General features: G+C 57.8%; 2 protein-coding genes across 5 annotated transcripts; one reads left to right on the forward strand and one right to left on the reverse strand.

Annotated features, from left to right (window-relative positions):
• Positions 1 to 533: 533 nt before the first annotated feature.
• Positions 534 to 6,617, forward strand: NAB2 (NGFI-A binding protein 2). 2 transcript variants are annotated; one of them, XM_029206205.1, is made up of 7 exons: positions 534 to 986; positions 2,420 to 3,293; positions 3,635 to 3,768; positions 4,105 to 4,156; positions 4,250 to 4,382; positions 4,597 to 4,788; positions 5,757 to 6,617. In XM_029206205.1, the coding sequence occupies exons 1-7, from the start codon at positions 904 to 906 to the stop codon at positions 5,864 to 5,866; spliced, it is 1,578 nt and encodes a 525-aa protein (XP_029062038.1). In that variant the 5' UTR covers positions 534 to 903; the 3' UTR covers positions 5,867 to 6,617. The 2 variants fall into 2 exon arrangements, with proteins under 2 accessions (XP_029062038.1, XP_029062037.1); XM_029206204.1 differs by lacking the exon at positions 5,757 to 6,617 and having other exon boundaries at positions 4,597 to 5,269.
• On the reverse strand, positions 6,545 to 20,163 carry STAT6 (signal transducer and activator of transcription 6). 3 transcript variants are annotated; one of them, XM_029206200.1, is made up of 23 exons: positions 19,896 to 20,163; positions 17,163 to 17,299; positions 16,612 to 16,750; positions 16,233 to 16,316; positions 15,674 to 15,812; positions 15,495 to 15,547; positions 15,174 to 15,322; positions 14,752 to 15,006; positions 14,452 to 14,583; positions 14,142 to 14,330; positions 13,723 to 13,810; positions 13,476 to 13,598; positions 12,786 to 12,878; positions 11,859 to 12,065; positions 10,577 to 10,671; positions 10,344 to 10,480; positions 9,858 to 10,004; positions 9,577 to 9,640; positions 9,360 to 9,470; positions 9,074 to 9,166; positions 8,205 to 8,270; positions 7,972 to 8,100; positions 7,296 to 7,893 (listed from the first exon to the last, which is right to left on the reverse strand). In XM_029206200.1, the coding sequence occupies exons 2-23, from the start codon at positions 17,276 to 17,278 to the stop codon at positions 7,704 to 7,706; spliced, it is 2,799 nt and encodes a 932-aa protein (XP_029062033.1). In that variant the 5' UTR covers positions 17,279 to 17,299; positions 19,896 to 20,163; the 3' UTR covers positions 7,296 to 7,703. The 3 variants fall into 3 exon arrangements, with proteins under 3 accessions (XP_029062035.1, XP_029062033.1, XP_029062034.1); XM_029206202.1 differs by lacking the exon at positions 14,752 to 15,006 and having other exon boundaries at positions 6,545 to 7,893; positions 19,896 to 20,151; XM_029206201.1 differs by lacking the exon at positions 19,896 to 20,163 and having other exon boundaries at positions 17,163 to 18,413.
• Positions 20,164 to 21,317: the final 1,154 nt, after the last annotated feature.

Below are 21,317 nucleotides of genomic sequence, written 5' to 3' on the forward strand. Positions count from 1 at the left end.
TTGGGGCTGGGGAACAGCGCGAGGATATGTAAAAGATTCCTGCAGAGCCCCACGCTCACAGACCTGCCTGAAGTGCACACCCTATGGGAATCACATGCACGCGCGAAAGGAGCCGTGCACCCCGAGTCTCCAACAACTTTTACGGGCTCGCTCCTAACATTCACAAGTACAGCACCGCGAAGCCTGAGTGTCTGCAGGCAGGCGTCCACATAGTTTAGACGCCTGTGCCCGTCCGTGCGCTTCTGGGTCTTTGTGTACCTGTGCGTGGTTGTGAAATTCCGCTCTCCGCTCGGAGGGGAAGGGGGGTGGGAGTAAGAATGTCGCCGGCTGGGCTCTCACGTGGGTACGTGGGCGCGGAGAAGGCCGGCTGTGCATCCGGCGTGGGCGGCACGGAGCGACCTCGCCCCGCCCGCCGGATCCCCAAGCCCGCCTTCTACAGCCCAGCGTCGGTCACCTCAGTCCCCAACTCGGCGCCCAGGCTCCGAGTCCCCGCCCCCGCCTCCTGCTCCACACCCCCTCCCCCCAGTCTCCGCCTCTCTCAGTCTCTCCGCCGCGGCGTCCTGAGGCCCGCGGAGAGGCCGGGCGCCCGCCCCCCGCCCCCGGCCTCCGCCCCCGGCTCGGCCCACGCCCTCCGCCCGCCAGGCAGCCAGAGCTGCGCCGGGCCTCGCTCCCCGTGCGTCCTGCGGGGGCGGAGGCGCGGAGAGGCGGCAAGCGCAGCCGGGGAGGTGGGGGGGGGCAGAGGCACAGACAGAGGCGCGGAGGCTCGAAGAGAGGAGACGTGGAGGGAGGGACGGAGCCCGGACAGCGGCGGACACGGCCTCGCGCGCCCGGAAGAGAGCAGCGCGCGGCAGGCGCTGAGCTCTGGGCACCGAGAGGGGCATCCCCGGTGGTCTGCAGCCGTCCATGCACAGAGCTCCCTCCCCCACAGCCGAGCAGCCGCCGGGCGGAGGGGACAGCGCCCGCCGGACCCCGCAGCCCAGACTCAAGTTAGTGGGCAAAGGGAAGCGCCGGGGAGTGGAGATGGGTGGAGCTGGACTCGGGAAAGGGGTCCGGAGGGCGGAGGTCGAGCAGAGGACGAGGGGAAGCGGGACGGGGGTGGGGGGTGGAGACTGACGGAAAGGGGGTGCGTCTTCGAATTAGGGGCCCTGGGAGCAGGCAGGAAGCTGATGAAGCTGGATGTGAAAGAGCAGTACCTAATTCTCCATCGCCCGTTTATTTTGTGCGCATGACCTGGCATGTGAGCCCCCTGCAAAGAATGTGGAGGCTCCCAAGCGCTAGGGGAAGCCCTGGAGCTTTAGCTGGCAACAGTGCCGGGGGAGGGCCACTCAGCTGGCTCAGTCCGTCGTCGGCACGGAGCGCGCGGCTCCGGGGTCCGGGAGAAGCCGGCGCCTTTGAACCAACAGAGCATCAAAGGAGCTCTGCAGAAGCGGGGCATGCCTTAGGCGTCTCTTTCCATTTCTGTGGCTTGCGAGGGGGTTTCGTTGTGCGGCCCCTCCCTCAAGGGGTCTTGAGTCGCACCCACACAACCCTTGAAGACGAGGGTGGAAAATGAGGGAGAGAAGGATAGGCGGGAGCCCCCCGGCGGTGTTCGCCCACAGACGGTAGCACTGTGGGAGTGTGTGGGGGCGGACCGGGCCCCGAAGCAGAACAATTGAGGCACTCCTCCTCTCTCCCGTGCCCGAGCTGAAGGGATGGGCTTACCTATGGGGCAGGTGGGAAGGTCACTGCTGGGAGAGGGGCCAACTGAGGTGCACTGGGCAGTCTGGAAGGCAGGGGAGGTCCTGGGGAGAGAGCGCAAGAATGGGCAAAGAATGCCTAATCCGTGGGAAAAGGAGAGCAGAGGATGTTCTGCCTAGCTCACTGAGTGGAAAAGGGCAGGGGTAGGGGCCACACCCCTGTCTCTCAACCACATGAGCAGGATGCCACCAGGGAATAAAGCTGGCCCATAGTGGTCCTAGGTGTCCACTGCAGGGAGGATGGGGGTCCTGCATTCACCTCAGTGTGCGAAGTTAACTTGTGTAATGTTGAGACTGCTGGGTGTTTAGGGTGGAAGGTGAGGACTGTGTTCTGGAAGAGAGGTTGGTCCAGCCATCCCAGGGGTGTGCTGGCTGGCCTCAGTGCTCAAGGTCTCCTTGCCCCAGGCCAGAAAAGTAAAAGCTGAGGATGGGGGCTTGGAGCCTTTGACTTCGGCAAAAACTGATCTGGCTTTTGGTACTTGCGGCCAGTCTGGGATAGAGCTGGCATGGCTATGCCTCTGAGCAGTGCCTGATTCTCCTAGTCTGTGTTCAGGTCTGGGTAGAGAGAGCATTCAAAAGAGGGGAAGAGAAACAGGAAAGAGAAAACAGTTGTGAGTGTGGGTTGGTACCCAGGAAGGGAACTTGCACTGACTGCCCCCCACCTTTGTGCGCCTCCTTCTCAGGCCCAGTGCCCGAGCCATGGCCCTGCCTCGGACACTGGGGGAGCTGCAGCTGTACCGGGTCCTGCAGCGCGCCAATCTCCTTTCCTACTATGAGACCTTCATCCAGCAGGGAGGGGACGACGTGCAGCAACTGTGTGAGGCGGGTGAGGAGGAGTTCCTGGAGATCATGGCACTCGTGGGCATGGCCACCAAGCCCCTCCATGTCCGACGCCTACAGAAGGCACTGAGAGAGTGGGCCACCAATCCAGGGCTCTTCAGCCAGCCAGTGCCTGCCGTGCCCGTTTCCAGCATTCCACTCTTCAAGATCTCTGAAACTGCAGGGACCCGGAAAGGGAGCATGAGCAATGGGCATGGCAGCCCAGGGGAAAAGGCGGGCAGTGCCCGCAGTTTTAGCCCTAAGAGCCCCCTTGAACTTGGAGAGAAGCTGTCGCCATTGTCTGGGGGACCTGGGGCAGGGGACCCCCGGATCTGGCCAGGCCGGAGCACTCCAGAGTCTGATGTTGGGGCAGGAGGAGAAGAGGAGGCTGGCTCACCCCCGTTCTCCCCACCTGCAGGGGGAGGAGTCCCTGAGGGGACTGGGGCTGGGGGGCTGGCAGCAGCTGGGGCTGGTGGTGGTCCGGATCGACTGGAGCCAGAGATGGTACGCATGGTGGTGGAGAGCGTGGAGAGGATCTTCCGAAGCTTCCCAAGGGGGGATGCTGGGGAGGTAACTTCCTTGCTGAAGCTGAACAAGAAGCTGGCACGGAGCGTGGGCCACATCTTTGAGATGGACGATAATGACAGCCAGAAGGAAGAGGAGATACGCAAATACAGCATCATCTATGGCCGCTTTGACTCCAAGCGGCGGGAGGGCAAGCAGCTGAGCCTGCATGAGGTGAGGACCCCAGGCCCTGATCCCCTCCCCTACCAACTTCAGTTGTTGCAGTGCTTCCCTCAACTAAGGGGGAAGCAGAGACACAGGCAAGAGCCCAGCTGTCCAGCCCCACGCCACTCAGGACGCCCCAGGAGTGGAGGAGGCCCCAGGCATTCCTAGGAAGCTGTGGGTGCTGACCTCTGTTTTCCTTCCTCAGAAAGCTCCTTCCTGCATGATGTCAAAACCCAAGCAAACATCTGATGGATGAGCCTCATTTGTCTGGTGGTGAAGGGGAGTGAGGAGGTCTGGGCAAGGTGGTGGGCCAGTTAGGATTCTGACTGCTCTGGCGGTCTTCTCCACAGCTGACCATCAACGAGGCTGCTGCCCAGTTTTGCATGAGGGACAACACTCTTTTACTGCGGAGGGTGGAACTCTTCTCCCTGTCTCGCCAAGTGGCCCGAGAGAGCACCTACCTGTCCTCCTTGAAGGGCTCCAGGTGAGACCCCCTTCTCCAGGTTCTCCCTAGATCAGAATCCCGCCAAGGAGATGGGTCACGTCCTGACCTCCAGTTCAGGTGCCTGTAGGCCTGCTTCCCACCCGCCTGCGTGTCCCTGCTTTTGGCCAAGTCCACTTGCCTAGGTCTGGCCCCACCTCCCATCCCTCTCAGGTCCCTTCTGCCCCCCACAACAATAGTGCTTGAGCTGGGGACTGCTGCTTACCCTTCAGCTTTCCAGATCCTGGGAATAATGCATGTTCCCCATCAGATTCTGTGTCCTGTCCACCATGTGTCCCTCCCCAGCCTCACCCTCCTTGTTTCTCTCCATCTTTGCAGGCTCCACCCTGAAGAACTGGGAGGCCCCCCACTGAAGAAACTGAAACAAGAGGTAGGTTTGCTAGGGTACATATAGGAAGTTAGGGCAGTCTTCCCCAGCCCCCTCTCTTGCCAGTCTTCATTTCCCCATTTGGGGCATCCACAGGTTGGAGAACAAAGTCACTCTGAAATCCAGCAGCCTCCCCCAGGCCCTGAGTCCTATGCACACCCATACCGCCCCAGCCTGGAGGAAGACAGCGCCAGCCTGTCCGGGGAGAGCCTGGATGGACACTTGCAGGGTGAGTGTGCGTCAGAGCGCTTCTCACTGAGGGGGCGGGGGGGAGGGGGGGAAGGTGTGGGAGGAGGGCGCCAGGAGGCCACTGCCTGGCACAGGGCTGGGAGGCCTGGCTGGGCGGGGGCGAATGGGCCTGGGCCCGTGGGGCTGGCTGTGTGGTTGAGGGTGAGGGTTCCGTTGACCGCGGCCCCCTACCTGACCCGTGCCCCTGCCCACAGCTGTGGGGTCGTGCCCAAGGCTGACGCCGCCCCCTGCTGACCTGCCTCTGGCGTTGCCAGCCCATGGGCTGTGGAGCCGCCACATCCTGCAGCAGACGCTGATGGATGAGGGGCTGCGGCTAGCCCGCCTCGTCTCCCACGACCGCGTGGGCCGCCTCAGCCCCTGTGTGCCCGCAAAGCCACCTCTCGCAGGTGAGGCAGCCAGCAGTGCCATCCCCAAGCACCCCTGCCACCCAGGCCCCGCACAGCAGTCCTGGTGTCCTCGGGGCAGTAGCATGGTGGGGCTCCAGCTAACCAGGCCTTGGGTTGAGGAGGGGGGACCCCTGCAGGGCTGTTCCCAGTGGGGAGGGTCTAACCCCAAGTGGACGTCTGTGAATGGCGAGCTTGGGGAGCAGGGGGACAGAGAATGGGGAACGAAGGGGAACAGGAAGAGGAGAGCCACCAAGAAGGGAAGTTTGGATGGAACTTCTACCGACGCAGGAGGGTGGAGCAGGCCAGGAGTTGGGGTAGGGTTGCCAGCTTGGAATTGGAGGAGCCCAGAGGGGGATGCTTTGTGTGTGGATGGGGGAAGCGGGAGTAGGCAAGGAGGCCGGCAGAGGGCCGGGCATCGGCTGGGCTCAGAGTGACGCAGCAGACAAAGCCACCAACCCTAGCTTGGTATTTTTAAACTGTGTGTGGGTGGGAACTGGGGGCGGGGACTGACAGGGGGGCTCTTCTTGGGGGAGGATCTGGGAGGCTGGCTTCCTGTGTCCCCCCTGTTTTGGCTTCTAAGAACCCTGGGGGGCATGGTAGGGTTGGGGGGGTGCCCTGGGAGGAGGCCAGGGATAAGCGGGGGCAGCAGAGCCTGGGAAGGGGGGAGGGGGAGAGGTCAGAGCCAAGCCGCCCCCACAGCTCCTGACAGAACCAGAAATTCCAGCAGAACGGAGGCGGGAGAGACAGAAAGAGAGAGACACATCCAGAGACAGAGAGCTACACACAGCCAGCAAGGGGAGGGGGGCGCACACACTTGGGTATGGAACCGCCCCCTAGACCAGAGGTGGGCAGGAGGCAGGAAATCAAGCTCATCTTCGCAGCCTTCTCTACCCCTGCCTCTGTTCTCAGCCCCCCTCTGTCTGCAGCGTCCATCCCGCAGCCTCCTAACCTACCCCTTCTCCCTGCAGAGTTCGAGGAGGGGCTGCTGGACCGATGCCCTGGCCCAGGACCCCATCCTGCTCTGGTGGAAGGTCGAAGGAGCAGCGTGAAAGTGGAGGCTGAGGCCAGCCGGCAGTGAGGGGGGGACTGGCGTCCTCAGACCCAGGGCGCCAGGCTTCTGGCTCACACAGACCCCTCCACTCTCCATCCCTGGCATCTAGTCACAACCCTGGATCCTTCCGCTGCCCTTCTCCTGCCTCCCCACCTGCCCCATGGGCATAGAACTATGGGGCTTCAAGCAATAACAAGCAGGGGCCTGGCGAGAGGACACAAGGAGGGTGCATGGTGCCCCCTCATCCTTGCCCAGAGCGAGGAGGCAAGAACTCTGCCTCCAGGGCATTTGGGATTCTCCCCTCCCTTACACAGCACACTCCCATCCTCTCTAGTTAGAGTCAGTGACATGAGCAGTTGGACTCAGTTTGGACATGGGGGAAAGGGGGACTTCCTTGGGAGGGTCCAGCAGCTAAAAATGGAAACGGTTTCCCCCCAGATCTGGGGGCCTGGGAACACTGGACCTGCTCCTCCCCTCTGCTCCTCCATTTTTGTGCTTCTAGTTTGTTTCTTTAATTTAACAAGTGCTGCAGTTCGCCCACCCATCCCCATCTTCCCCCCAAGTCCTCAGCAGTTCTCTCCCTCTTGCCCTCTCTAGGGGGGTGTGGGGTCCCCTTCACCGGCCCCCTCGGGAGGCCTGGGTGGACTCAGGGTCTCCCTCAGCTGGGATCTGGGCCGCAGCACCTGTCTGAGCAGTTAGAGCGTCTTTCTTTTCAGATCGTGTACAGTAGATTATTTATTTTGTTATTTTGGAATAAAATTTATTTTATGGCTTAGGATCTATGACCCCCAAGATGGAGAAAGGGTGGCATGGGGTTGGGGAGTGGAGGGAAGCTGGCGGTGGGTGGGGAAATAGAAAAGAAGAAGCGGGTAGGGCCCCCAATACACCATGAGGACCACACACCTGAGTCTGGACCCCAGGCTCAGCCTCTGCCTCTGGGCAGGATTGGAGGTGTTGAGCCACCGAAGCTACAGCCACATAGACTCAACTTGGGCACAGTCATACTCAAAGCTTAGTACATTTGGGTTAGCATACATCAGAGAGGCTAGTATACTCGCTGGTGTCTTTTGAGCAGTGTTTCACACTTCCAAACGTGTTGTCACACAGGCAAAATCAGAGAGGTGCGTGTTCTATGTGGCCATAAAACTAACGTGACATCTATATATTAACACGTCTCAGGTCCACACACTTTCACACAGCTATACGCAAACTCAGCCCTTATACTTCTGCACAATCTCATACACATATCCAGAAGCCTGCATCTGACTGACAGGAATTTGGAGCTGACTGGGATTTGTTTTTTAATCTGGGCAAAACCCACATCAGCAACCAAATGTGTACAGACCCCCGTCTCTCGCAGGATCTCCTGAACTGTTTCCCATGCCCCCAGGGCTGGGACCCAAGCCCATACTTCCATCCCTAGCCTCTGAAGCAGATGTGTGCACGTGTCTGTGTGTTTCCACATGTGTGTCCGGAGCCCCGGCTCAGGGCAAGCAGAGAAGCCCTCCGTGCCCTCACCTGTGCTCTGGCCCAGCCCCCTTCCTGCTCAGCCACATCTTCTAAGGAGAGGGTGTGTGTGTGTGTTCTGCATGTGCAGGCGTTTTGGGGCGTGTCTCACTTGGAACCTGAATTTCCCTTCCAGTATTTGGAAAGTGGAGCGCAGGGGTGTGTGGTGGGAAGGAAGGAGTAGATATGTTCCACCCACTGTACATTCTCCTGGCAAAGTCTTTTCCTCCTGACCAGGGAGTAGGTGGGGATAGGAGGACACCCTCCCCAGCTGCTGCTTGGCAGGAGCACAGGCAGGTGTTCAGAGCAGGTCCATGGGGGCAGGAGAGCTGTCTCTGGGCTCCCCCTCCAGCTGGGATCACCAAGTGGGGTTAGCCCTTATGTCCAGGTGGGACATTGAGATCCCAGACTGCCCATAGCAGGAGGGCTGCAGGAGGGGTTGGGCTCCCAAGGACCCTCCCTCTGACTCTCCTTGCCCCTCCAGGAGAAGCTTGGTGAGGTCCTGTTCAGTGGGAGGCAGCAAGGGCGGGAGCATGTCTTCACGGACCCTGCAGGGAGGAAGGAGGGAAGCAGTGAGATAGGCATGGCACCCACTCCTCAGCCTCCACCCCCAGGCTGACACTCACCAGGTGCCTTGAGGGAACCCTCCCACCGGCTGCCTCAGGCAGCTGTCTTCCGCCATGGTCACATCTGAGCAGAGCAAGGGCTTGGAGCTGGACACGGCATGCTCCTGAGGCTGGCACGGCAGCAGGCCCCTGCCGGGCCCAGAGAAGTAAGTGAGGTGGTGGCGGGGGTCGGGGGGTTGAGGCTGGGGATGAATGAGGAGCATGAGCTCAGGATGGGGGTGGGCGTCACTCACTGCGGGTGAGGTTGGTCAAAGGGCAGGCCCATCTGACTCAGGCTGGGCGGCATCTGCAGGTGAGGTCTGGAATCAGGAAGGAGGGCACAGTCAGAAAGAAAAGCTGGCAAGGGCAGGGTGTTGCAAAGTCAAGACCACTGAGTGAGGAAACAGTATTTCCAGCTCCTTATCCTGACGGCAAGCACTGGGCAAGCCATTTCCACCTGTGAGCTTGGACTTCTCATCTGTATAAATGTGTATGCATTGGCGACTGGGGGCAGGAGACAGAGGAGGGCTAGATTAGCTAATTTTTGATGTTTCTTTGGACTTTGAACTTTGCTGGCTCTAAGTACCCCTGTCCCCACCCCTACCTCAACTCCTGGGAGGGGAGATGTCATGCCTCGACTGAGAGTAAGCACCTGAGTGCTACCTGGAGAACAAGTGTCTATGCCACTTCAGGCCCAAAAAGATAAATAAATAAAAATCAAGACAGCAGATAAGTGACAGTAGATTTCAGGGGCGGGAGAGATAATACTAATACTTACATAGCTCTTCCTGTGAGCCAGGTACTGTGTTTAGCTTTACACATACTATTAACTCAATTAACCTTCACAATAACCCTGTGAGGTAGGTATTGTTATTATCATTATTCCCTATTTTACAGATGACACATCAGAGTTAAGTAACTTGCCCAAAGTCAGCAAGTGGTGGAGCTGGAATTCGAACCTGGATCTTAACCACTAACACCTCAGTGGAATGGACAGAAGAGACCCAGGTGTTGGCTTTTTGCCACCCCGTTCTCACAGAAGAGACTTCCCTAACAAATGCAAGTGCCCAGGCCCGTTGCAGGTGGGTATCCCACCCCGTTCCCCAGAGGGGGCCCCACTTACTCCTGGAAGGCTGGCAGCACATTGACCGATTCTTCCCGGGGAAGGGCTGGATATGAGGGGATGGAGTGAGAGCGTGGTGGGTACCCCTGGGGCCTGGGGAAAGAAAGCAGACCCCTGATGCCAGCCCTTCTCCTGGACACCCCAAATCCCTGCCTCAAGATGGGGAATCCCTTTCAAGGAAAGGAAATTCCCTACTTCAGCCCCCAGTGCCAGCTCCCCCAGTTGCCCATGCTGAAACAGCCTGCTAGCACAGATCACTCCCAGTTCCGTCTCTCAAGCTTCTTACGCCATATCTGGGCCGAGCTGCATGTTCATGGAGCAGTCAGGGACCATTCCAAGATCGTAAGAGGGCATCATGGTAGGCGTTTGGGCCTCAGGGGTGGTAAGTGGCTGGTCCCTGGAGGAGGGGAGGAGGCATGTGTGACTGACCAGGGGCTGATGCCACCACCCCTTCCCCCAGGTAAGTACTGGGACCCACCCTCCATCCATACCAGCACACTCACCTCTCCACAGTCATCTTGATTGTAGCTGGGACATAACCCCTGCCGTCCTTACCCATCTGCTCAGCTGTTGTGGGGAGGAAAGGAGAGCCATGGAGTGCTTCTGGTTTAGGGAGGAAGGGAGGTGGAAAAGGTGAGCATGGCTGATGGGCAGGTAGCAGAAGCAGGGAGATGAAAATGGAGAGAGAAGTCGGGGATGACACACAGCAGGCAGGGAGGGGGCAGCTGGGAGCAGGGAGAAGGTGGACAACAGGAAGGAGTCAGAACTGCCAGCCCCAGCTCACGCTTGTAGTGGCTCCGGAAAGCCTCGTCCTTGGGTTTCTTGGGGTAGAGGTTTTTGAGCTGAGCGAGGTCCCGGATTCGGTCACCAAGTGAGCGAATGGACAGGTCTTTGGCAGAGAATGGCTGGATGTTCTCTATCTGTGGGGAGCCTACAATAGGAATGAGACCTTGAGTCCCCTCTGTCCAGACTTTATTCCCCTTCCCCAACCTCCTCCCACTATTGGACTCATTGTCAATCTACCAAGGTGAGGAGGAGAGGAGCTAGGGTGAGGGTCCTGAGGGAGGGAGACCCACCAGTCTCCATTCCCACAGAACTCACAGTGAGAAGGTAGACGTTTAGACCACAGAAGGAGGAAGAGAAGTTGGACCGAAGGAAGAACTTCTTGAAGACCAGGGTTGGCCTCAAGGAAGGCCAGGATGTTTCCTCCCCAGAAGAAACCCCAGAGGGCACAGGCACAGAGGCAGAGGACTGGCTGGGGTGACCTCACCATCCTGGCCCCGGATGACATGGGCAATGGTGATGCCCCCAATCTCTGAGTCACTGAACCGAAGGAGGAATGTTCCATCAGGCTCGTTGAGAAGAAGGCTAGTGACGTATTGTTTGCTGATGAAGCCAATGATCAACCTGGCCAGGATGAGGGAGAGGATGTGGGTGGGGTCGCAGGGTGTGGAGTGGGAGCTGGAGGTACAGCTGCTCAGGCCACCTGGGGCGGGGACTCACCGATCTGACCAGTAGCTCCGGAGACAGCGTTTGGTGAGGTCCAGGACGCCATCAAACCACTGCCAAAAGGTGAAGCCACGACCCAGCAGGATCTCCTGTGGGGAGAGGGGAGTTGGTGGGAGCACAGGAGCCTAGTTAGGGCAGGCATTGGGCTGTGAGTACCTACACGACAGAGTCACAGGACTGAGGGAACCACATTGGACCTGAGACCCCATCCATGACAGTGGCCAACACTCAGGCTTACCACGTGCCGGGCACTATTCCGTGCTCTTTTCATAAATTAATGTATCTGATCTTTACAAGCCTAGGGAGGTAGGTCCTGTGAGTATCCCATCTTACAGATGAAGAAATGGAAGCCTAGAAAGGTCAAATAACTTGCTTATCACACAGCTGGTGAGAAGCAGAGCTGGGATTCAGCCCAGGAAGTCTGGGCTGGGCCCCCTCTTAACCACTGTGCTCCACACCCTCCTGAATGAGGCCTGGAGGAAGTGGTGTCCAGAGAAGACAGCTTGCAGGGTGTGAGTGTCCTGCTCCCTTTGCTAACACATCCTCTGGTCGTGTGGGCTTTTCTTTCTTCCTTTTTTAAAAAAGAGATCAGTGCGTGACTGCATTTACCCAGCTGGTCCTCAACGAAGACACCCAGACCTCCTTTTTCCCCTGTTCTTGTAACAGATCCAGTCCTGAGCCACCTTATTTTGGAGGCAGTAAAATGTAGTCGCTAAGAACAAGAGTCAGAAATACGGTGTTCCATCCCAGACATGCCACTCACTTGCTGGGAGGCCTTGGACAAACCACTTAACCCCTCTGAGCGGGTTCATCCTCTGTAAAATGGGGGTAATAGCACCTACCTCAAAGGGATGTTGGGATGATAGCATACATGAACTGCTGAAGCACAGTGCCTGGGTATAGTAAGCTGTCAACACATGGTAGCTGGTATTATTGCATATGTCCCTGTGGGATTTCGTCCCTGTTTTTGCAATAAGACCTATTTTCCCAATGGGTCAAAGTCATTTTGAACCAAAGCTGTGTTTACACACAATCTGGGTGAGTCATGCAGATCACTGGCAAAGAGGGAGGACGGAGGGCCCCCAGACCAAAACGGGGGGATGCCAGAGACCTGAGGGGTTTTCCTGCCTGGGCCATGACAGAGGCCTTCCTGATGAACGTGGTGGGGCATTGTGAAGATCCCAGCGGTTGATCCCTGGGCAGACGTTGGGGAAGCCCTGAGTGCCCCAGGGATGAAGAGCTTGGGGGTGGGAAGTCCGAAGCGCAGGGGAATGACCTTGTTGAACTGTGACCAGGACACAGAACGGTGCTGGAAGGCCTCCATGCTGAGGCTGTTGTCGGTGAAGATCTTCTGGGCCAGGAAGAGGAAGTGCTCTGGGAGTAACCCCCGGTTGGTCCCCACCTCAGCCATGAACTTGAGGTTAAGAGTTTCACACATCTTCTCCCAGGGCACCCGCTCAGCCACCACAAAGGGCACGCGGTCCTGGGGGGAGGAGAGAAGGAAAGGGAGCCTCAGGCTGACATCCCCATCCCTCCTCAGGAGGACCTTCGCCTTTCCCACTTCCCCAAGCCTGCCGCTCCCCAGCCTTGTCCCCCTGAACTTGCTCAACAAAGATGGTGCTTTTCCAAAGGAGTCTAAGGTGCTACTGCAGGATAGCTGTTAAGATTGGCATGAAAACGGGACTTCCCTGGTGGTGTAGTGGTTAAGAATCCGCCTGCCAATGCAGGGGACACGGGTTCGAGCCCTGCTCCGGGAAGATCCCACATGCTGCGGAGCAGCTAAGCCCGTGCACCACAACTACTGAGCCTGCACTCCAGAGCCTCCAAGCCACAACAACTGAGCCCAGTGCCACAACTACCGAAGCCCACGCGCCTACAGCCCATATTCTGCAACAAAGAGAAGGCACCGCAATGAGAAGTCCACACACTGCAACGAGAGTAGCCCCCGCTCACCGCAACTAGAGAAAAGCCTGCACGCAGCAGCGAAGACCCAAGGCAGCCAAAAAATAAATGAGTAAATAAATTAATAACATAAAAAATGAAGTATGAAAAAAATTGGCACGAAAAGAGGTCAGGAGTACGAAAACAGGTCTATGAGAAGGAGTTAAGGTCACTCTCTTTTGAACATGCTTGCCAGCCTGCACCCCACCTCCCAGGTAAGAGCCCCCCACCCCACCCCCGCCAACTCCAGGTCTTTCATCACCATCTCAGAGAAGGCGTTGTCCCACAGAATGGTGGCTTTGGCATTGTTGTCTTGGTTGCCGTGGACGATGACCACCAGGGGCAGAGACAGGGCCTGAAGGGGGTGAGGAAAGGGGGTTCTTCTTACTGGGGCAAGGGGCTTCCACAGAGGGCTGGCTCTGAGGGTGCCGGGGAGCTACTGGACTCACACAACATGGTTAAAAACTCATGGTAGGGTATCGAGTGCTTTCTGAAGCTCAATTAGGGCCTTACTGCAGAGAAGTGGTTACAAGTCAGTGCTATAGAATCCCCAGGTTTCCAATGCCAGCTCCAACATTCAGCAGCTGTGTGACCTGGGTTAATTACTCAATGTCTCTGTGTCTCAATGTCCTCATCTATAAAATGAGGCTAGTAATAATACATACCTCACAATGTTATTGTGAAAACCACGCGTGTGTGTGCACGTGTGTGACTTAAAACAGTGTCCTGGCCTATGAAAAGTGCGTAAGTGCCAGTTGCTCCTACGCTGTCATTCCCTGGGGTGTGCACTCTGGTTCTGGCTCCTCCCCACTCACCCGGGGCCCCAGCATGCACAAATCCCAAACACACAGGGTATGGGGCAGTCATGAAGAGTGAGGATGCAGGGCCCCAGTGTGTGGCCGGGAGGGGCACCTGGGGCCCCGCCTTGGGCGGGGCTGGGGCCTCGGTTCACCTGGAGCTGGATAGGGAGTTTGTTGGGGCTGAGCGTGAAGCTGGTGGAAAAGAGCACGGCACACTTCTCCTCGGTGACAGACTCTGTGCCCTTCCGTTCGCACCGCTTGATTTTCTTGAGAAGCTGCGGGTGGGGCGAGGGAGAGGAGGGTGAGGGCAGCAACTGCTTCTCCTGGGCTCCCAACACCCTCTCCAAGGAGAATGTCCTGGCCTGAGGACCCCCGCCCACTGCTCCCCGAAGGCCTCACCAGGTTCTTGAACAGGGCAGAGCAGCAATTCCCGGGAATGCTGTTCTCCAGGGGCACGGTGTTGTTAATGATTTCCCCAGTGCTTTCTCTGCCAGGCAAGTCAGAGAGTGGCTCATCCCAACTGGGCCAGGAGTGGCAGGGGCTTGAGTCCACCGGCTAATGGCCTGGACTACTGGCCCCTAATCTCCATCTCCCCGCTTGAGTTCTTAAGGGAGAAGTCCCCATCTTAGCCAAATCATGATGCTCCCACCCCATTCCAGCACTGATGGGTCCCTCCCCTTCCGCTGCCTTGACTATCATACAGGGTCCCCACATCCCATGGCCCGCCCTCCCTGTCATCACCCTGTTCTTCGTGGTGCCAGTCCCCCAGGCTCCTCTGGCCTCCACCACCCTCCAGCCCCTCTCCAGCCCCAGCTTACACTCCAGCCCCGGGCCCCTGGGGCATGCTCAGCTCCCTCGCCTGCTTCTCGGTTACCATGTCGGCCCTGACCATCAGAGGCTTGGCTGGGGCCGCCAGGAACCGCAGGCCCAGCAGGAATCGAACCCCGGCCTGGAACTTGGTCTGAGTCTTCAGAACCTGGGGGGGCTGCTTTTCCACCAGGAAAGAGCTGGGAGGAGTGAGGAGGACACAAGGGAGGTTAGCAGCTGGGTCCCTCCTGGTGCCCTCCCCACAGCTCTGACCCTCTTCCTTCCTTGGGGTCTGCTCTAGGCCAGGCTGGGGTCTCATACCTGGTGATGAGGGTTCGCAGGACTTCATCCAGCCGGCTAAGCAGCGCTGCCCGGGTCTTGGGCTCAAGCTCTCCACCAGCCGCCCCCACCTCCTGCTGCAGCTGGGAGTAAATGTCCACCAGGCTCTCACACCTGGGGCCGGGACAGTGGTTAGGGGGCACAGGGTTTAGACTGCCTGCTCCCCGCCCAGACCCCCCACCCCTAAACCCAGGAAGATAGCAGGAGAGTGTGTGTGGAGGGGTGGGATGAGCAGTGGGCGTGGCTGCAAGGCACCTGGGCTAACCGAGTTGTGGGACATGCCTTGGCTCTGGGGAGGAAGGTTCCTTCTCAGTGCCTGGAAGCTCTGTGGAAACCCAGCTGCCTCTTCCCCAGGGCTCTGGTACCCAGGTCAGCTGCCAGCACATACGATGCTTTTGTGCATTTTCAAAGGTGCCCCGCCCAATAGACCAAATAGACTTCCCATTCCTCTGGGCACGGGGCTTGAAGAGAGAATTGTGGGCTGGAAGAACTCCTGCTTGTGCCCCGTCCGCCGGGTGCACGTGTACAGGACACAACCTGGACAACAGTGTGCATGGCTCTGCTGGAACGGGCTTCTCTGAGTCTTGACTCACCCCAAGACCCTTTGGCCTGGTTTTCTCTCTCACACCTGTGGGTGCTCCAGCAGGGACAGCAGGTGTCCACCCCCAGCCCCCCCCACCCTTCCCTGTCAGCCCTGCCCCAACCTCTCCTGTAGTGGGGCCAGGCTCTCCTCAAAGGGTGCGCCATTCCCTGCCAGCTGCTGCTGCCGTTTCCAAATCTGGATCCTCTTCAGCACCAGGGCCTGGGCAGCCTCCAGCTCCCCGACAGTCTCCTGCAGGAACGTGGCGAGGGCCTGTGGGAAGAAAGGGCCTGAGCCAGGGCCACACGCTTCCTCCTCACCCAGCTCTGGAGGGTAGGGCTCTCTTTCTCACCTCTCTGAGGTCTAATCTCCATCCCTCCACAGATTTGAGACCCTCAGAGTCTGCCCTTGGAGCTCAATCTCCATGTCCCAGTCCATTACTCACCTCACTTGGCCCGGTCCCATTGGCAGGAGTTTCTATCAGGCTGTGCAAAGACACTGAGGGTAGGGGCAGAAATCAGGGGTGCGGATAGATTTGAGGTTCAGTCAAGGTTGAGATCCAAGAGGGGATCACTCCCACACACTCCTCAGGACCCTCTTAGGGCTCTAGGCCCAGGCTCCCACCTTGGCCTCCCTCAGCCCCAGGCTGCAGGGCTTTGCGGAGAAGGCAGGTCTCCCCCACTCGGTGCTGCAGCCTCCGCAGGACTGTGTTAAACTTGAGTTCCTCTTGCTTCCAGTGGAAGGGCATTGGCAGGTGGCGGAACTGCACAGGAAGGAGAGATGCCAGGAGGTGAGGCGTTCTGCTCAGCCCTTTCCCTTCGGCCTCCACTCCCTAAAGGGGTGCAACTGCCATGCTCTGCAGAAAACAGGCCACTTCCCTTGTCTGCCTCCCTTCTCTCCCTTGATAGTCCTTCCTGGCCTTTTGGAATTTCCTGATGATAAGACCTCTCTCCTGGCAGAATCAGCTCCTTATCACTTGCTCTCTCCTTCCTAGGCCTCACTACCCTCAGTCCCTCATTGCAAGCTTCTCTGAGCTTAACTTGGGGCTCACTTTGACTCCTTTGGTCATCCTGGGCCTAGAACACTGAACTTTTCCTGAAGTTCAAATTCCTTCTAGTGTCTCATGGCTCAGGCTAAAGTCCCAGGGAGTTGAGTTGGGGTGGGAGGTGGGGTACCACAGTACCTGTTCCATAATGGCTTTTTTTTCCCCTTGAAGTATGTGTCTGAAAGTGGCCACCAGCTTCAGGGGGTCCCTCTGATATATGCTCTATAGAAATGAAGGGTGGTAGACAGGGTTAGCCTGGCTCTTACCCATGTCTTTCTCCCCTTCCAATCCCCAGCCCCCCCATTTACGCATGCACTGAAAGGCAGCACAGCTGTAGGCTCCAGAAGTTTTCATGCGTTTGCATGCTTTTAAAATCTAATTTGCATGCTAGCTAACAGCTAGCCACAGGAACACCGATTTGCTTCCAGCATCCAACCAATTTTCTTCCAGCATCCAATGCTCACCCCAGCTCCATTCCAGGCCCCACCCAGCCTTGTCCCCTCCCCTCCTGCCCCACCTCCAGGGTGCTGATGTGTTGCAGGATGGTGCTCCCCTCCCCCTGTTCTCCAGCTGAGGCCTGAAGACGCTGGACAGTGGCAGAAAGTAGGGCGCTGGCCATGTTGCAGCAGAAGGCGTCTGAGCCGACAAGGAATTCCCTGCAGGAAGATCAAGGATGAGGCAGCCTCGGGTCAGGGCTTCCTCTGCTCTACTGTCCCTTTACCCCACAGCAATCAGCTCAGCGGCTCCTTCCTCCTCTTATCCTCCATCCAAGCCCTCTGTAGCCCTCAGGCCCGTCCCTTATTCCCCAGTTTTCCAGCTGTTGTTGGGTGGTGCCCTTACCCCAGCTCTGACCTCCCTCCTCTTTGGCTCAGCCTCCTAAGGGGGTGGGGGACTCCACGTATCAACATGCATAGTCTGGTTGATGAGGTACAGACTCCCAGCTAAATCTGGACCACCGCACATGGAATAACGAGTCCCAAGTCTTGAAATGGGATGAAGAAAATCTAATGAAAGGGAAGGTGGGTGGGGGAGGATCTGGGGGACCAACATGGGGCAGCCAGGACTCACCAGGGCTGGTTCTCCAGCCAGTCACCCAGGAGATGCCGCAGGTGTTGAGGGAAGTCAACATAGAGCCGCTGCAGTTTTTCTGGGGGCATTTTGGAGACCAGACCCCACAGAGACATGATCTGGGGTTTGGAGGGTGCCTGGAGAAAAGGAACAAGGCTACTTGGGCACTCTGCCCAAGAAAGTTGGCTTTTGTTTGGGGGCAGCCAGGGACCTCCCGTAGACAGCCCTCCCAGAGACCATCCCCACCACCACTCACAGTCAGACCACCTCAAACCAGGGACATCCCTGGCCAATGCCTCAGACAAGGTAATTCCTTCAACGGTAGACACAGGGGTGATGGGGTGGGAAGAGCTGAGCTGCAGTCAGAGGGCGGGGTGGGAGACAGGGGCGATGGGACAGTAGGGAAAGCTCTCTGAGAGAAGACAGAGGATGTGGGTTGTAGCTCTAGGCCTGGCTCTGGTTCTGTAGGCAAGAAACCTCCCCTCTGTGGACCTCAATCTTCTCATCTATAAAATATGAGGCTTGCATAAACTGCAGAACTTTCCAAACTTTTTAAAGCAGTGGACAATTTTAGTTTTAATCTGTGGAATCCCAATTATATAAAATTGGAGTTTCTCTGTTGAAAGCAAGTGTGGTAGGCCTGGAAGTCTACTGCTTCTTACTTCCTTCTCCCCACCTCCTGACCCCAAAGGTGTCCCTGGAGAAAACCCTCAAAATTCCAGGCTTCCGTGAGAGAATCTGAAAACTACCTGGCTAGATGATGAAGAGCATGGCAGAGTAATAATAGCTACCATTTATTAAGCACTTACTATGTATGAGGCATTATACTGAGCTCATTACCTCATTAAAATCTTGCAACAATTTTTAAAATATAGAATTATCCCCTTTCACAGGTAGAGAAACCGAGATCAAGGAGGTTCTCCAACTTGCCGAGGCCACTCAGCAAGCGATTTGAACCCGAGAGGGGATTAACCACCACGTTGTACTGTTAGGATGCCCTCCAGATCCAAATCCCATAATCCTAAGGGGGGGGCATGGGAGGAGAATTGAAAAAGAGGAGACTGAGCGAAAGGGAAAGTAAAGAGAACTAAGGAAGATGGTGAGAGATTAGAGAAAAAAGTGGGGTTAATAAGCCTTCAATGAAAAGCCTAGAAGAGGGGCAAGGAGGCTAGGGCTACAACGAAGGGAAGAAAAGGGGGCAAGAGGAAAGGAGATGGGAGGGTAGGGGAGAGGGCTGCCTCCCCATTTCTGGGTGGGCCACAGGGTGGGGTGGGTAAACCAGTGGTTTCCCAGGGGTCTCTCAGTTTCCAGTTTCTCAAAATATCCCTCTTCCCAGAGATGACAGAAAGGATGGGGATGGAAACTCCCTGGGTCGCCCCCAACCTGGTAACCCCAAGTCTTCCTGCTGCACTTTTAGCCCCTCCTTTCTTCCAGGACTCCCAGAGGGACGGAGAACAGAGGGGCCCCTTTTCTGGAAGTTCCTGCCTTTCCCCCCAGTCCCTATCCCCTTGAGCTCTTTTCTCCCAAAGGCAGAATCCTCCCCCAATCCTGCTCAGGGTCCTATAATAGACCTTTCTCTACACCCACCTTGGGGTGGGGCCCCTTTTGGTTTGTGTTTCAATCTCAGGGGAGGACTCCATCTCTCTCTTCCCTCTTCCTCTCCTGTGTCTCACGGTGCTCAGACCTTTGACCTCTCTCCCTACCCTATTGGGGACTGGGGCGATCCCTAAGCCATAGGCAGCCCCCCTTTCTTCTACGTGCCCCTGTTGAGTGACCAGCTTCCTGGCCTGGTCCTGGCTTCAGATCTTCCCCACTCCATCCTCAGGCAGCAGGGGGCCAGGCTTTCCCCCAGCCACACCCAGTAACCAGGCTGGGTCAATCGGCCGGCCAGGCCAGGGGCACCTTCTGCTGTAGGCCCCCAACACCGGCAGGGAGGGAGGAGCCACGGCCTGAGGGGGCGGGGCCAGTGTTCCCTTCCCAACCGGGAAGGGAAACCCAACGTCCAGGATCTTCATCAGCCCTCTTCGTGGCCTAAACCTCACCTCAACCCTTACATTCCCGAGCCCTTTGACCGTGGGACCACAGGATCAAGAGTCAAACGAGCTTCTCTGAGTTGCCCAGTGTGTGTCTGCGGCGGCGGGGGCGGGGCGGGGGGCCGGGAGGCGGAGCCAGTTCAGCAAGAGTAGGGTTAACTGCGTGACTTGGCCGCGCCAAAAGTGGAGCAGTTTTGAGGGGGGAAATTCCCTCTCCTTTGGGACACCATGAGGTCTGCGTCTGGGGCTCGCTCACCCCTTAGCCACACCCTTGAACAGGAACCTTTTTGGGGGGCCCGGATACGGGTTTGTCTAGGACCTACTGCCCTCTGGTATCAGCCTTCTAGGGAGGGGCGGCCACCTCCCCCCAACCCAGAGGGCAGAGGGGCACCTCCTTGCCCTCCTTTCCCTGCCTTTACATGTCCCTGGAGGTGCGGGGGACGGGGTGTATGGAAAAAGTGACCCACGGTGGGGAGGGGGGGAGGGGATGTGCTGGGCCTGTACTCACCCCAGATTCTTCTGACACTTCGAAACTGCCAAAACTCAGTACCACCAACCACCAACCCCAGCTGAAACAATCTCTTGGGGACCATCCACTCTGCCGAGGGAGGACCCTGAGAGGCACTCCCCGCAACCCACCGCCCCACATATTCACAGTCAGAGGCCCCCCACCCTCCCCTCCTTGGAGGCATCCCCTCACCTTGCCAACCCCTCTGCTGTCTTCTCCCTCTCTCAGCGGGCACTGCCAGGCCCCATGGGTCTGTAGTTCTGTCCAGCGGGTTCAGGGCTGGCCCTGCTAGCACCCCCCCTCCACCTCCAGCACCAAAAAGAAAAAAAATACACACACACACACGCACACACACACACACGCACACACACACGCACACACACGCACACTCCTCTCCCGTCCTTCCTCTTCAGCGTAAGCAGTGGCTGCCCCAGCCTGCTGTTTCCGGCTTCTCCGACTACCCAGGTCCCTCCCTGGAGCTCTGACGACACAGACAAGGGAAAGTGGGCTGGAGGAGGAAGAGGAAGAAAGTGGGGTGAGCGTGTGTGCCTCCGATACCGGGTAGGGGAGCATGGCGTGGTGGGGAGCCAGGACTGGGGCTTGGGGGCCCTGGGGCCAGGCTGGAGGGGATGCTGATCCCCACTTACTCTGTCCCCCCTCAAAAGCAATCAACTTTCCTCCAGAAAGTCACCCAATATCAAGCCAGAGACGTGCCGCCCCAAACTGCCGCTCCCATACTCAAACTTTCGCAGGGGCCGGGGGTTTGGGCTCGCAAGGGACTGGGCTCCCCTGTGGCCTCTGGAAAAAGAAATCTCTCTGGGGCTCTGCGCTCCCTCCAGTGGAGGACCCTGAAAGCGGCCAGGGAGCTGGAACTCCTAGGTCCTCCTTCCTTCTTGGTGGGGAACGCCTTAGAGGTCTCGTGACCGCTGATAGGAGGGAGTGGGGGAGGGGAGGCTGAAGCTCACAATTCTGTAGGACTCCAGGGGTCCCTCGGACTGAAAATCGTTTCTGCCCCCTCCTCACAGGGTACTACTCCTCAAACCCAGGTGGGAGCCGGCACGAGTTGGAGTTGCCGCCTGTAGATTCCCAAGGGACAAGTTTGCGTGTGAATCTGCGGTGCAGCTTTGGTGAAGTTCCTATCTGTTTCTGGGGTAAATACTGAGACACACCCAGAAATAAACACACACATACTCAACTTCCCCAGCCAGAAGGATACCCCCCCACACACACACATGCTTACACACACGTGCAGGCAGGCTCACAGACGTGTCAGCACTCAGAGCCACATGCAGTCGCAAGGAGACACACACTCACATACACAAGGCTTGCTCAGCTTCTGAGTCACCATCTAGTTATCTAGTGGATGGTTTCTGCAGCTTTTGCTGGAGGAGGAGCTGGAGCTGGCCTAGGGACCCAGAGAGCCCTTCAAGCCCAAAAACCTGAGAGAGGGGTATGGGGAAATGGTGGTCTCTGGGGGGTGGTGGAAGGTGGGAGGAGGCTTCTATTTCCCTCCTTTCTTCCCAAACAGGGCTGGGCTCAGGGGCCAAAGCCAGGCCTATGCTGCCCCCTGGTGTCTGAACTGATTCCCAGAGCCCAGCTCCTCCCCCTCCCCTC

The sequence above is a fragment of the Monodon monoceros genome, unplaced genomic scaffold (genome assembly GCF_005190385.1).
Source record: "Monodon monoceros isolate NGI ecotype Baffin Bay Population unplaced genomic scaffold, NGI_Narwhal_1 Super_Scaffold_6, whole genome shotgun sequence".
Classification (NCBI taxonomy): Eukaryota; Metazoa; Chordata; class Mammalia; order Artiodactyla; family Monodontidae; genus Monodon; species Monodon monoceros.